We start from the raw sequence: 16,013 nt of genomic DNA on the forward strand, positions 1-16,013 counted from the left end.
GCGGTTATTAAGTGTGCTGTGGTGACACAAAGTACGGTTTTTGAGAGGTTTATGCTAGGTTCGAACACAGACCAGATGTGGTTTGTGGGTTCGAATGATTCCTTGCTTCGTATCATCAACATAAAGCAATTAATTGCTGGTTACAGTTTTATGTTGTTAAGTTTTAGAAATTCATACAAATAAGTGTTAGTAGCGAGTAGGCATTGGCAGTTTTGAAGAAAATTTTCGGTGCAATGATAGATATGATAGATTTGACAGCCCCAAATCTTTCTAGTTTTGATTATAGTGACCCTCCCTACCAACCCCAGTTCTGACCCCAGATCAGCCAGTGTACAGGGTTGCCAAAGACCTCTGTCACTTGACTTCATCCGGTTCTCGGTGATTGACTTGACAGGCGTGAGTATCCTGATAATCAGAATATAGTATTGTTATTGTTAATACTATTATTTTCATAAAGGCTGCCACTAGGCTTGGGCCTTTGTCAATTTTGATGTATGTTGTCACAGACGCTTCTCAGCTTTCCAATTAGGGTTGCGTTAGATCTGTAATTCTTATACTCAATGCAACGTTATTACGTATTTAATTTAATAATATAAAGATATTTAGGACATAGAATTAATATTAGTTAAATTAATCTAAAAGTTAACTACCCTAAGCGAGAGACGAGTAATACATGCAGCCGTAGACGCATACCACACCTAGAGGTGCCGGTGATGATTTTTTACCGATTTATCGGATATCGAAGTTATAACAGGTAAAAGAACTAATATTAAATGCTATTTCGGTAACTACTCTAACAAACCATAAAGTTTTTAATGCCTGGTTCTGTCATTTAAAAAAAATAAACAACTTCAAAAATACGTCACGACAATCGTGTGTGTTATTGTTTGGGCTGGTGATTTCGATGTTTATTTATTGAAAACATACCGTAAGTAGCGTTTTTTAAGTTTACCCTGAATATAAATGTTTATAAACTATACTTTAAGGAGTAATTTCATGGTAAACGTTAGAACCACTCAAATGGAATATTATCATATTTATCCAAGTACACCAAAAATTTCATTAGTGCTTTTTTAAGTGCAGGATTTGCGGTGTATTACTGCATTTTATTTGAGATGTTTTTGTTGGTAGTACGGAGGGTGTTTATTTAGCAATGCAGAATAATAATTTTTATTTATAAAAACTTGCATTTAAACTGAATCCTTTTCTAATTTGCGAAACCAAATAGCCGCCATTTTGCGGTAGGAGGAGCGCATCGCGTGAGCGGATAATGGGTAACTAGAATTTAATTACAGATCTTTAAGCTCCCGTTACAATACGGTTTTTTTTTAATTCATAATCGTTTTTATTTCGTAGGTAACCAAATTGAACTTGAAAGCGACGTATTAATTAAAGTCCGCTCATGCGCAAGGCAGATTCCCCTAAGAAGAAGGAGTAAGAAATTCTAGGGATTGCTCTTTGTAAATATACATTTATCATTTACAATATTCATTTCAAACATCTTCACCATCGTCACTACCAATTTTTGTCATCCAAGTAGGCAGAAGCTATATAATAAACCTTTGGTATAAAGTTCTTGTTTCACTATAGTTTTAAACCTCATAAATGGCAAATTTTGAATGTCAACCGGAATCTTATGGAAGCGTATATATTGCCCGTAAACGAATTCGAGACTTTGTGAAGACGACTATCAAGAACAGCTAGTTTATTTTTATACCTCGTATTAATGTTACGTCTATCACTATTTTTCATATAGGTATAGTTCTTCTTAGCATAAATTACATTATCATAAATGTACTGTGACACTAGTGTAAGAATGTTAATCTCTTAAATAAATGTAAATACGCTTTAAAGTAAACAATGTGGTGACGAGTTGAGAGTGTGAAAATTGAGAAGGTCGAGAAGGTTCGAATCCGGTGTGTACCCGTGACTTTATGTTCTCAAATTTTTTAAATAAAAACCCTGCATCGCGGGTGCCATGGGCACACACACATAGACAACCACAAATTACACCCAAACTCACGAGAGAAATAAATGTAAGCCATACAAACATTTCTCCCGGCCCGGGAATCGAACCTGAGACCTCTGCGTGGCAGTCCGGCATGGTAACCGTTCGGCCACGGAGGCAGTTAAATAATAATTATTTTTTAACTTCAATATAATTTTTAATATGTTCTAGTAACTCTATGTCTACATTCACCTCCAACTCTGAAGAGAGTAGTTAACAATTTTCTTAGTAAAAAAAAACAATTCGACAAACTTAAAAACGTCTAATGGAAGGAGCCATTAAGCATTCATCGATTCTTAATTTGTCCCCTTCCTTAATTATTCTTTCTTTCGATTCATCGAATCGACCTAAATTTCTCGAATATAATCGATTACAAAAGTCGTAAATCTTAAAAGGTTATTTTCTTAGAATTATCAGTTCTATCGACGCCCAAATTCATTTTCAACGATACCGCGTACTTAATGATCGAAGTTACAAAGACTATTATAATATTATTTGTGAAGGCATAAAAAATAAGTTTGAAAAAGGTAGGAGATAAAAATTTTTAATGAAATTAGAAAATTGAGAAATATCGCTTTGGCGATTCGAATTTCCAGAATTCGGCGTACTTGAAAACTTCTGACTGGGGGCACGGAAGTGTCCCCGTCAAAGTTGTTGTCGTCCATTAAGGCCGGCGCAGAATGACGTCGCGGCACGGCACGGCATGCCGCGGCACATCGTGGCGTCCCGCAGCAAGGCCAGCCACTAATTTTCAACTAGTTTTGCTCTCAAACCTTTTTTCAATTAGTTTAATTGTCATAATTCTGTGACCGACGTGACTTGCGGGACGTCTGTGGAATGAAACGGCATGCTACGATGTGCCGCGGCATACCGCGGCGTCCTGCGGCATGCCGCGGCATGCCACGACGTGCCGCGGTATAATTGTATCGAAATAAAGTAATATGAATTCTAACCTCGATGAAATAAGGATAAAAATAACTTGATCAAAAATAAAATCCTTTGCCGTGACGTGCCATGCCGCGACGTCACTCTGCGCCGGCCTTTATTTGTCACCATACTGCCGCCAAATAGTAATGTGACCATTACGTTCCGGTTTTGAAGGGTAATGTAAGATGCTGGTGAAATTACAGGCACATGAGACTCGTAAACTTATGTCCCAGGGTAATGGGCGCCTTAAATCTTTGCAATATAAAACTTTCAGTGGCGCACGACTTGGTCGTCCTGTCACTAGGAATTATAAAAAAATCTCTCTCCCATATCTTTGTCATGTAAACACAACCTGAGCATTACTTTGGTAACTAATGTTGTGATTGAAATTAAGTTTTTATTGAATATCAAACTGTTTTCCATTCAATTATTTTTTTATGAAACTAGTTTGTTATAATTATTTAAAAAAGATAGAACACTTTCTTTAATCACGGCACATCGGCACGGTTTGCTGGGAGACGTTGGTTCGTATCGAACCGGATTGGACTGAGTTATCTTTGTTGTAATCATTAATACAAAGATCGAATACTCAGAAAAAATTCCTTCGTTCCGTTCGGATTCGAACCGACGTCTTCTTGCATACCGTGCCAGACGCTATACCAACTAAGCCACGGAACGGACCAACGGACCCAACGAATTTTTCTGTGTGCTTGCATCGTGTCTTTGTATTTGGTTTTTCAACGGCTTTTTAGTCGTAGCGCCATCTATGAGAAATCTATGAAAGATTTATCACCCAGTTAGTACCTTTACAGCTACTAGTCCTGGCGAGAGATGCGAGTTATCTTTGACAAAGATTAAACATTAAACTTTATGTAACTTATTGAACCACTAAATTGCAATTCTATCTTAGGTAATTGAAATAATTTATCCATCATACTGAAAATGTAACTATTTTTTCGTATATAAAATCGAGTATATTTGTTATTTCGGGCTCTTTACGTGTCTCATGATCACTGCTGACTGCGATGGTATTATTCATCAACCAATTATGTCTATATAATTTATCAGTTATGCCTATATAGTCCAAAAAAATCTATATTAGAAACCACCCACTTCTGATTACCGCCTTTTCACAATCTTCCATACATCTTTACATTTCTTTCAAGGTTTGAATGGCCTCATATAATAGCAATTGTTAATTTAGTGATTTATAATAGCTTGCTAAACTAGTGTAAGTACTCACTATTACGTCCTTGAGGTAGAGGTCTGGTTATCTATATAACACAGGTTTTACCTAGCTTAGATACCAGTCTCCACCAGTAATATTTGTAAGCTATTGGGAGAAAATAAATTTCTGTTCTATTCTATTTCACTTTAAACAACAAGATAATACGGTTCACGATAAAGTAGTCTTCTGCAACTTAATATAACGAATCCATTAAGAACATAAACGATTTTTTTTTTACTATATGTAATTGAATGAAGAGACTGTTCACGTTCACGTGATATATATGAACAGACAACCTGACCAGACATAACTTAACACGTGACGATAATAGACCACTCAGCAGTGCACTGGCTGAGTAACAATGTGCAAGACCAGCCTGCTGAGTAGACGTTTCCTTTGTTTTACATTTAAAAATTATATTGTAGATATAATGCACACGTGTAAATAGAATTTGTGTAAATAGTCTAGTTTTTAGAAATAAGGATCTCTTTGAATCCAAACATCAACGCTGTCTCATTGACGACGACGAAACTCTCCTGACTAACAGCATCCTCTCACTGCGGCCAAGACACCTTTAGACACGTCATCTTTTCTGATCAGTCTCGTGAGACTATGAGACTGGCAGTGAGAAAATTCACTCCTTGCACCCCTTATCCTTCCTACCTTCCGTCTGTTACCTTAGGTCGCATTGTAATAGCCTACCTCTACCTATCTATATACGTATATATAGTAGTGTATGGTTAGGGCTAGGCTGTTAGGTAGGAACGTAGGGTTGTTCGTGATAGGTTACAGCTTTCCCTTACCATTTCATGTATAGCCAGCTAGCTAGACGATACTCAACAGTAACACTCATATCACACCCAACAAGTACTACACAAGGACAGAGATAAAGTTAATTGGCTCTAAAGAGACCTCACTAGTTTTTACGGAAAAAGATTTGCGAGTGTTGACCTCTATTTTTTGGTTGGTATGTTTTTTAAAATATTTATCATTATCATCGTAAAACAATAAGCGCCCAGCAGTTACCAAGCCTCCAGGTACATTAATGGCGAATCTGAATTCTATTTACTAGGCAACAACATTTAAAATCCCTCGGCCACGGCGTAGACCAAATTCAAGCCAGACACACCCAAGTGTCCGGGACGCTCATTTAAGTTAAAACGTAAAAGCTGAATAAATATAGCGTATTTTGCCATGGCAGTTAAAAGCACGCGTCCGCTGCGCGGCGGCATCGGGTACTCAAAAGGAAATTGGAAAGATTTGGGACTGTCAATCCTATCATGTCTGTCATTGCACCGAAAATTTTCTTCATAATCTCAGTACAGAGTACTAAAAAACCATCCTTGAAAGTACGGGGAATTTGCCAAGTTTTGTTGTAATATGGGGATATTTAGTTCGCCACTACACAGATCTTGACACAGGAGATAATAAGAATCAGACGTCACTACTAAAAGTATATATATTTTTATTTTTTTTAATAATAACGCACACACTCAACATAGCCCCGCACTAGGGAAACCCTGTGTCGCGGATGCCATGGACACATACATAGACAACCACAAATTACACCCAAACTCACGAGAGAAATAAATGTAGGCCATACAAATATTTCTCCCGGCCCGGGAATCGAACCTGGGGCCTCTGCGTGTCAGTCATGGTAACCGTTCGGCCACAGAGGCAGTTAAAATTACTGAGACAAATTATTGAGAGAGAAAAACGCCTTGAATTGGAGAATAGCAAAACCAACCATTAAAATAATTGCTCCTTAAGTAAAATTTAGGTGCTATTTATAAAAATGAATCTTTATGCGTGAACAGCCACCCTCAGAGGTGGATGATTTTCTTCAAAATGAAATGGGACCACTATGGAGGTACCCTCTTTCCAACAAAAAAAAAAGAATCATGAAAATCGGTTCACAAATACCAGAGTTATCGCGTAACATACATTCAAAAAAACATACAGTCGAATTGAGAACCTCCTCCTTTTTGAAGTCGGTTAAAAATGGCCAATACCTACTCCCGGCGGCATCACGGACTCCGCTCGGCGACCGTGCGCGGCGGGTGCGATGAAATACGTGTCAAATAAATGCGCCCTAACATTTGATTGAAGAAAAAATAAATTACATGAAAAAGGGCTCCAACTCTGCTAATTTTAAATCATTCCATTTGTATGTCGATGGTGTCATGACAGAATTTTGTACGTTTAGTATTGTGCTAAAATATTGGGCTTGTCAGTAGCTGTAGCTAGCCATTATGAGCCTCCTGCTCTTCAATGGTGAGTCAATGGTACCTACGTCGATGGCACCTTGAAGATGTAGTCTACTAATTACAAAATCAAGATATGCATAGTAATTTCGATGCTAGTTTTAGTATTTTTTTATTAAAAAATAAGTGCGCATTTGATTTCCATCTCTCCTGATGAAAAGTAGAAAAGTCTCATTTACTACAATGACCAGTGATTTCAAAAAAATTGCAGAAATGGGGTCCTGCAACATCATAAAAATTTATTAACACATTTGAATTCTCCTTCTTTCTCTAATCTGTTGCCGAAGTGACATTTGAAAAGTAAATTCAAAATGTGACATTGACGTAGGGCAAAATTTTGTAAATCAATAAAACATTATTTACTATATTACTTTTTTTACGCAGTTTGTGTATGTGATAGTGGATGGAAGGCTATGGTTATCCGTATCCCTCTACTTTCCTACCCATGCGGGAATACCCCGACCATGGCGATGGATTTGGGGATTACCATGGGCCTTTGAACGAAGACACTTCCAGAAGGTGAGTGTATGTTTTTTGCGGACCACTATGAGTAGATACTTGTTCTACAGGCAGACTGCATATAATTGAAGATGTTATGGTTAGTGCGGAAGAAAAGGGACACAAAAAAAATTTTTTTTTAAACTATATAGGGCATCATTTGTATAAAAATAACGTGCACTCTAATAGCCCCGCACTAGGGAAACCACAAATTACGCCCAAACTCACGATAGAAATACAAATATTTCTCTCGGCCCGGGATTCGAAACCGGGACACCCACGTGGCAGACCAGCATGGTTACCGTTTGGAGACTGTTTTTATGTAGGAATCGAAACTGGCTATGGAAAAGGGCTAGTTTGTAACTAACTGAACTAAAAAAAAACCGTTAAATCCACTAGAAATGAAGTCATAGTACAATCACGTATATAATCTTTATGCTAAATGATTTCCAAATCACTCAAATAGTAATATACCATAAGTGACTACAACGGCAGAGGAGAATATCGTGAGGAGGAATATCGGAGATGATGAAAGCGTTTGCCTATGTCCTTATAACCCTCCCAACAGTGGAGTTCCGTGGCAGTGGGACGAATATGCTTACATGCAGTGGAATATCTACGAAAATGGTCACGAGAAGTATTACAACTACCAACCCACGTACTTCCATCCTAGTCAGAACTTTGAACATGGAGATTTATACCACGATAATGTAAGGTAAGCGGTCTAAAAAAATTCGTGTTGGATACTTCTATTACATCTGCACAATCCAATCTACTGACCCGTCGCACATATTGCCGTGTGAAGTTAAGCTTCTCACTATGCACGCCATTTATATTCCCTTGCGACAACTGGTCACAAAAAATCCTATATCTATTTGCAACCAGGAGGACTAAGATTGAAATCCATGTCGACGCGGCATTTAAAATCTTCTTTTACAGACCCAGCGGATCAAAGCGCCAGCGGCCCCTTCGCAAATCTCGGCACAAGCGTTCACACTCACGCGAAAGTGAAACGAAAACCCCGAGGGCATCAAAATCACGATCTCGCACAAGATCCCGCACCAGATCCCGTTCGAGGTCCAGAACAAGGTCCAGGTCTAAAACTCGATCGAAAACTCGCTCCAGGTCGCATTCCAGGGCACCAACTCGCAGTTGCTCTGGAAGTCGCCGGCAGTTGAGTTCAATAAAACCCGGATTCCTTGATGCATTTCGTGTGATGTATTTGACACGTAAGGTTCATGTTGTTTTTCGTTTTCGTACAGTAAATTTGGAAGAAGGAACCAAAAATAGATGTCAGAAACTGTTCCTCTTAGGCGACCGACCCTTTTTGAAGCTTTTCTTCTTAAAGTGTCTCTCCAACACTGAAGGTTGGCAGTCAATACAGACAGGTCCCTATCCATACCCAAACGAAAGAGATGTTTAGTGCTCATGACTCCAGGCATTTCCTTTATGTTGCATAACTATGACTTTTTACGTCTTCCAGTGCATCTTTTGCCTTGAAGGCAAAAGGAAACACTCAGTTGGTCACGTCTTAAAATCCATTGTCTGGTTAAATTTATTCTCTGTCTCTGTTTTTTCACCTTTCATGATTGTGTACTCCAGCCATTAACATGTCTGCTACAACTCATATACGTAGCAGCTGGCCAGTCGTCATTATCTTGATTGTGCAAGGAGATAAATGCTTCTTTTTTTGTAATATTAAGTGACGGGACGAACAATTTGTGTGTTTGCAGTGCCACTCAGAGCTTTAAATCGCAAAGATCTGAGGCGCACTGCCACTGCCCCAATCACCCTGAGACGTAAGTTGACAAGTCTCATATGCCTGTAATTTAACCAGCACCCTTACCCTGCCAAACCGGAACACAATAATGCGCACATTACTGCTTGGCGGCAAAAACTGGTAAGGGAAGTATTGCCTTCACTGGACGAACTCATTCACAAGGAGCTCACTCCTACTGAAGTGTAACGGAACTATATTTATACTAAAACCGTCTGCAATAGCTTTGAGTTTGCTTTACTGCATACCTTGCCTCATTATAATTTGAAACAGTCGGTATCTATCGTGTGGAACCACGTTAGCGAGATGCAATCTTGCGCTGGTCCGCGTTATCCGAAGCTATTTGATGGAAATTTCGGTTACATATGAATAAATATCTATCATTTCAAATATAACTTTAACAAGTCTAACATTTATTCAATGAAACAGTGAAAAAGAAAAGTGTTTGGGATGTCTATGGTTATTGATGGCACATACAAAAAGTAATATTTTTCTGCTTACCAGTATTTTCGAAAAAATAGTCTTTGGTCCTGCCTCCAAAAATATAACGCAACAAGTTTCGCCGCAATTCAGGAATGTTCTTCATAATTGTATAAAATTCACGAAGAGCCCAGTCTTGAATAATTTTACCAGTAAATAAATTGAAATAAAATGGGGCAACTAGCTACGGTAAAACCCAGCAGATGTTACGACCTTGCACCATTGCCAATTATTTTATTTTTATTTTTATAAAAAGTTTCACCAACAGCATGACATAATAATATGCAACAATTACATCACAAACACATTACAAACAGTGGTATCATTATAAATATGCTCGCCAATAACAGTATTAATTATTCCTTTAAGTATCAACTTAAGTGCTCTGTTATTCTGATGTCAATCACCGTGAGCCAATCTCAAATTAGAATTGAATAATTTTAACGTACCCCTCGTGGAAAAAAGGCATAAGTGGAGTTACGTCAAACATATTTATTGCTTCATTAGATTCAGAAAAATATAACCCAGATCCTCTTCAATTCTTCAAGAGTTACAAGAATTATAGAGGATGTTGGGAATAAACGTTTTTGACGTAACTCCGCTTACGCCATTCTTCCATGAGAGGTGATTTGCAGAAGTAATCAACAAACATTAAGAGCTCTCAGGCCAAAAAAGTTTTGACGTTGGCTCCGCCCAAATTTGTGAAACAAATATATGCCTGAAGTTCGCGTGACATGCGACAGGAGATGTTGAATTTTGCGCATTAAAAGTACCAAATTCGTTTTAGCGGAATAACTCTAAAACTAAAGGGATTTAAAAAAATCCGTAGTGACAGTTGTCGATCATGCATAAATATAATAAAATTATATAATTTTTGTCCTAATAAGTAACCTGTAGCGTTTCGAGGATAAATCGAAAAAATGTGAAAATTAGAGGTCATTTCGTGATTTTTATCTATCGAGGAAACTTTATTGTTTTATGCATTGACTTACAATTATATGGACGTCGGGTCCGCGCTAAAAAATGTCCGAACTTATAGGGCGCTAAAATCGTATACAGAGCGTCATTCACGCACGTTTGTTCGACTGACAGCGAAGCAAGCAAAATTAGACAGGACTGCAATGACATTACAATTTAAATTCAACGTTTTAGCTATTTCATATTCCTTGACATGTCACTACGTTTAAATAGGTTGACTTGGGACATTTTTTTCGTGGTTTTTGTATTAGACCCGTCGTCCATTTATTTGTAAGTCAATGGTTTTATGTTTCTGATTAATGTCTATGCTTGAATATATCGTGTAGTTACTCATACCATATTTTATTTTTAACTTTAAAGTGGATATACCCAAAAAAAAATGAAATCAAATCTAAGATTAGGATTTTTTTTAGGAAAATTCGGAAAACACGTGTTCCGTACGTTGTTGCCGCGTTTTTAAAATATCTTATTAAATAAGCGACGTATATGTCGAATACACAATTAAGTACTATATTAATCAATGTCTAACGTCAAAGTCATGTGCAATAGGGTCAAAATACAAAAACGCGATGCGACGTCGTGCCGCAGAAATCAACGTGCTCGCACAACGCATCGCAAAAAATTGCGAAATTTTGAAGTTAATCTTCTTTGTGTCTTTGTCCTATACTTTCTTATCAATAACAGCAGTGCAACACTCTTTTTACGATCCATGTCGCGTACTAGTTTAAAAAATACGTTCAGTACGGTTGACGATTGTCGAAGAAATGGTTACCCGAACCGTGGCAGAGAGATGCCTTGCCGTACGAAATCGCATCGCAGTAATACGCGTCGCAGTGTTCTGTTTTCTTTTCAGTTTTGTGTTTCGACCTAATTAATAAAATGACAATAGTTAATAAATACTTCAGTCATTGTTATAATAATTTATAAACACGACAACAGCTTTCATAAATGTTCGTAATTTCCACGTTCGACTGACATTCAATGTTTATTCATTAAATTTGTATTTCGTAACATTGCAATTTAAAATACAGTATTAACGAATTTTGTATAATAATCAGTAATATGAATAATTGTTAATTTGAGAATAAAATAATGAATCAAAAAAATCAAATACGAAATGTGTCAAAATATCTCACACTTAATAGAATAAAGTCATATGTGACCACACGTCAAGAGTGCTTTTGTCACATAAATATCATAAAAATAATACGAACTACATGAAACAAAATTTGTGTAGCAAAAAATGTTATCGACTAATTTAATTTGTAGAATCTTTAAACCGCTCTTTTAAAAAGTTGTAATTTTGCAGATATGACCTTTTCACGCCACCCGAGTTCACCACAATCGAATAAGTCTTATTCCAAAAATATGACGTTAATTACTCGCGTGTTATTCTTGGAATAAGACTTATTTGATTTTGGTTAAATCCACTGTAAGTAAGAGCCTATGCACATGGCGTACTTTATTACGCGCGTTTTTCACGAACGCGCATCATCTGCGCGTATACACGCCGCAGACGCGCTGTAGTGAATCGATTCAAACGCGCGCACAGATCGCGTTGCAAGCAAGAAGCTTATATACTCCACTGGAGTTTATTCCAGTATTCTACTCAATGCTCAAGTCAGGATCTGAGTATAATTTCAAGCACTGGAAATAGGACCTTAATGGCAGGGACTTGAGTATGATTTCGAGTGCTTTAAACCATACTCAAAGCCTGACTTGAGCATTGAGTAGAGTTCTAGAATACGACCTTTAGAATTTCATGTAGTTGCTTGAGCGATACATACGCGCGACTAACACAGATGACGCGAATTTACTGCCCTATGCCCGCTTATATGTCCAATATATTATTACAATATATTATATGTCAAATTATTATAAAAGGCTTCTTAGTAGGGTATGTAATGTTTCATCGCTTTTCAAATTTCCTTTAGAAATTTGTAATAGCAGGGGCCACACGAATGTCTTGAAACTCATTGTCTTCTCCTGTTCGTTACAGCGAGTAAACACAAAAAGAGCACGACGAAGTACCTAGCGACGCAGAAACGCCAAGATCGCGTCCACGAGATACTCAAAAGCGATAGACTTGGCTCCAAACGCTGGTACTTCTACCCTCGCCAGACGAAGAGTGAACCTGGAAAAGGAACCGAAGTACCCGGTATGATATTTTGTTAATGAATAGATTCAGATGGTTACCTATCAGTAGTCTGAAATGACATTTTCCACAAATAACGTTTGCTTGAATTTTCATAGCCTCGAAAGTAATTTTGAGAGGAAAATGTTTTTTCTTTTAAACCTAACTTCACCTAACCTTTTTTTTATTATTATCGTGAGGAAAATTACGCATTCCCCGCCGCTGGGAGATGGCGGGGATATGTGGGACTCTCCTGGGGATTGTCGGTCCCCAAGAGCATACCCACTAAAAACCTTACGATGTTCGAGGCGCGGGGTCCCTTTCAGATGCTACCGCGACTCCGATGGTGCCGGTCCGCCTTTGGGCGGACCCCTACACCATCCCCCCTTTAATTATAGGGGGCAACCTGCACAGAGATGCCCCGGAACATTTGGGGCATCTATCTGCGGCGGAGGCCAGTGCAATGCAGGGGCAGGGTCTCCCAACCCTGCACCCTGCTGACCTTCGCTGAAGGGACGCAAGTGGTCAGCGTAGAGCCGTCGCGTGCGTCCTCTCCGCCGACGCCAAATGGGGTCCGAGAGGGCGCTATCTTCGCGAACGCGTTCGGCCATCTCCTTTTGCGAGAACGGGAAGCGAGAGGCCATGACCTCTCGCTTCCCAGCATGTCTGGGAAGCGAGAGTACGTCTACGAGATCCCGGCGCTGCTGGCTAAAGGTCGGGCACACCTCAAAGGTGTGCCTCGCCGAGTCTGTAGCATCGCCGCACTCGTGACACTCCGGGGTCACCTCCCTCCGATCGATCTTGTGCAGGTAGTCACCGAAATAGCCATGTCCGGTGAGTACCTGCACAAGACGGCAGCTGAGGGACCCGTAACTTAACTTAACAACGTTTCGTCATAATTCGGTTTTCGGTGTGATGAAAATTCGAACAAACGTTATTACGGAAAAAACATTCGAGTTTGTGATAGGTTACCGATTCAGATGCAACGACTTCAATGTATAGACAAGAACATTCATGCTTAGTGGTATAATCTTCCTGGGTATATTTATTTATTCTTGTTACTATTTATAACTTATTTTACAGTCCTACGAAATTATTTATGTAACCTTATCATTTTTATTTATTTATTTATGTTCAGGTTACAAACACCCATTAATACATATCTTATAGACTAACACACATAATAATACAATTCTATACCTATAATATAATTTCATACCTTCAGGAAGAACAAACATACAATCTTAGAATAATAAGACATAGAAACCTAGCCCGCACACGCTAAGTGAGGCAAATTGAAGCGCTCCCAAAGGGCCTACACGAGCGGGCGGGCCTTCAGTGCTCAAGGTCAACTTGCACCGCGAAGAGCTCCAGAATTTTAGCTAAAAATGACGAAATGTGCGGTAAATGAGTGTAGAAATACGTCAGACAAACATAAAATAGATACTAATATCACATTCCACAAGGAAGTAACGCGTTTCAACTTGTATTTTTATATAAATATTCACTAAAACCGAAAATTAACCTACTACAAAAACTACATGAATTTGAATTTTGCCTCCCTTGTGACAGTTCGTTTGATATGAAACTATCATTCTATGTGTTATTATTGTAAGCATATAATATAATAAAACATTATTTCTAAATAATATAATAGTAGTTATTTGTTAGTAACTTTATTGATGAGTAGTGTATTTATTTAAAACGCTTTCATTTTAGTTGCCTGGAAGAAATTGCTACTTAGCAATAAGGCCGCCTGGTGTACCTACATTGACATACTCTGTGATATTTACATTACTAAAACTAGCCTACATGAATTTGATTTATGCCTCACTTGTGACAGTTCGTTTGATATGAAACTATCATTCTATGCGTTATTATTCTAAGTTTGAAGGTTAATTTAATCGGAATGGTTTTTAGCTATGTTTTATTATCATCTGTTTAGCGTTTGAAGATCATCAGCTGTTTTCCAGTTAGTGCAGGGATCTCAGCCATAAATTTTTCGACGAGTAGTTTGCTGAATAGGTGACTAGACTCATCGAGTTTGTACACGTTGGATTGGTAAGGGTGCGTACAGATTTGGCGAAAGCGCAAGCGCCGCAAATGCCCTGTTTGAGAAAGGCTCGCGCGCACATATTATGTTAACAGTATTTAATTGCACGCATGCAGCACGCGTGTAGCGCGCGTGCAGTATGCATTCGCCAGATCTGATCCACACCCTTAGGTAGACAAATTGTGACTATTGACTTCTTGGAGTTGGAGTTGTAGTTTTATAGTACATTTGAATAATTATTTCAATTAAAAATGAGGTCAGTTTTTACGACCTTCAATCTTAACGTCAAACTTTTGACTCAGGTACGAGAGATAACTGCGATCAACGCATAAAAATAGATGGCGATTTCCTGCGTCATTACAAACGCAGTAAGAATTACGACGCAGACGCACCTATATCGAAACTCAAGCGTTGGGAAATCCAACTCTACAAAAGATTAGGTTTCATTCAAGCTGTGTGATTGTTAGTATTGTTTAGTCTTTTTAATAAATATATTAAGTGTGTTTTTATTAAATTGTGTTTCAATGGCCCTACGAAATACATGGTACTCCTACTTCAATTGGTCTCCTATAGACTTGAAATAGAATCGAATGGCGTGAAAAAAAGGTCCGTGAAATTGCTTTTTATCCGCTCACGCGATGCGCTCCTCCTACCGCAAAATGGCGGCTATTTGGTTTCGTAAATAAGAAAAGCATTCAGTTTAAATACAAGTTTTTATACATAAAAATTATTATTCTGCATTGCTAAATAAATACCCTCCGTACTACTAACAAAAACATCTCAAATAAAATGCAGTAATACACCGCAAATCCTGCACTTAAAAAGCACTAATGAAATTTTTGGTGTACTTGAATAAATATGATAACATTCCGTTTGAGTGATTCTAACGTTTACCATGAAATTACTCCTTAAAGTATAGTTTATAAACATCTATATTCAGGGTAAACTTAAAAAAACGCTACTTACGGTATGTTTTCAATAAATTAACACCGAAATCACCAGCCCAAACAATAACACTCACGAATGTGACGTATTTTTGAAGTTGTTTATTTTTTTTTAAATGACAGACCCAGGCATTAAAAACGTTATGGTTTGCTAAAGTAGTTACCGAAATAGCAATTAATATTAGTTCTTTTACCTATTATAACTTCGATATCCGAAAAATCGGTATAAAATCATCACCGGCACCTCTAGGTGTGGTATGCGTCTACGGCTGCATGTATCGCGTGAGCGGTTATCTTGCTAACTCTGTCATTTTTTTCAATGTCAGTGAATACATTTCTAGTAACAGTAGAGCTCTTCTCAGATTACAGCGTTCGACTTTTGAGGGGTAAGGGTGCTTGTGAAAGTACAGGGACATCGGACTTGTCAACTTATGTCTAATTGTGACAGGCGCTGTGGCAGTGCCCCTGAGATCTTTGCGATTTAAATCTCTGAGTGGCACTGCAACTGTTATGGACATGCGTGTTGCTTATCACCAGGCCCACGTCTCGTTTATCCCATCACTTTCCATTATAAAAAAAAATGTATCAATTATGTTAAACACGAGGTTAAATTGGCAATTGGCGAATTGGCACTTTCGCCCTTTCTACAAAACACCGAAGATGTATATTTAATCCAAAAGTTCGGCGGTCTCGTTCTTTGATTATTTTGAGTGTCTTAAACA

At 38.2% G+C, this 16,013-nt stretch overlaps 1 protein-coding gene across 1 annotated transcript; it reads left to right on the forward strand.

Moving 5' to 3' along the window:
• The first annotated feature begins 6,834 nt into the window (after positions 1-6,834).
• LOC113226205 (calcium homeostasis endoplasmic reticulum protein-like) lies at positions 6,835-14,807 on the forward strand. The gene is made up of 4 exons (XM_026458741.1): positions 6,835-6,946; positions 7,865-8,154; positions 12,160-12,318; positions 14,650-14,807. The coding sequence occupies exons 1-4, from the start codon at positions 6,873-6,875 to the stop codon at positions 14,805-14,807; spliced, it is 681 nt and encodes a 226-aa protein (XP_026314526.1). The 5' UTR covers positions 6,835-6,872.
• Positions 14,808-16,013: the final 1,206 nt, after the last annotated feature.

This window comes from Hyposmocoma kahamanoa, unplaced genomic scaffold (assembly GCF_003589595.1).
Source record: "Hyposmocoma kahamanoa isolate Upper Pololo Valley unplaced genomic scaffold, ASM358959v1 182, whole genome shotgun sequence".
Classification (NCBI taxonomy): domain Eukaryota; kingdom Metazoa; phylum Arthropoda; class Insecta; order Lepidoptera; family Cosmopterigidae; genus Hyposmocoma; species Hyposmocoma kahamanoa.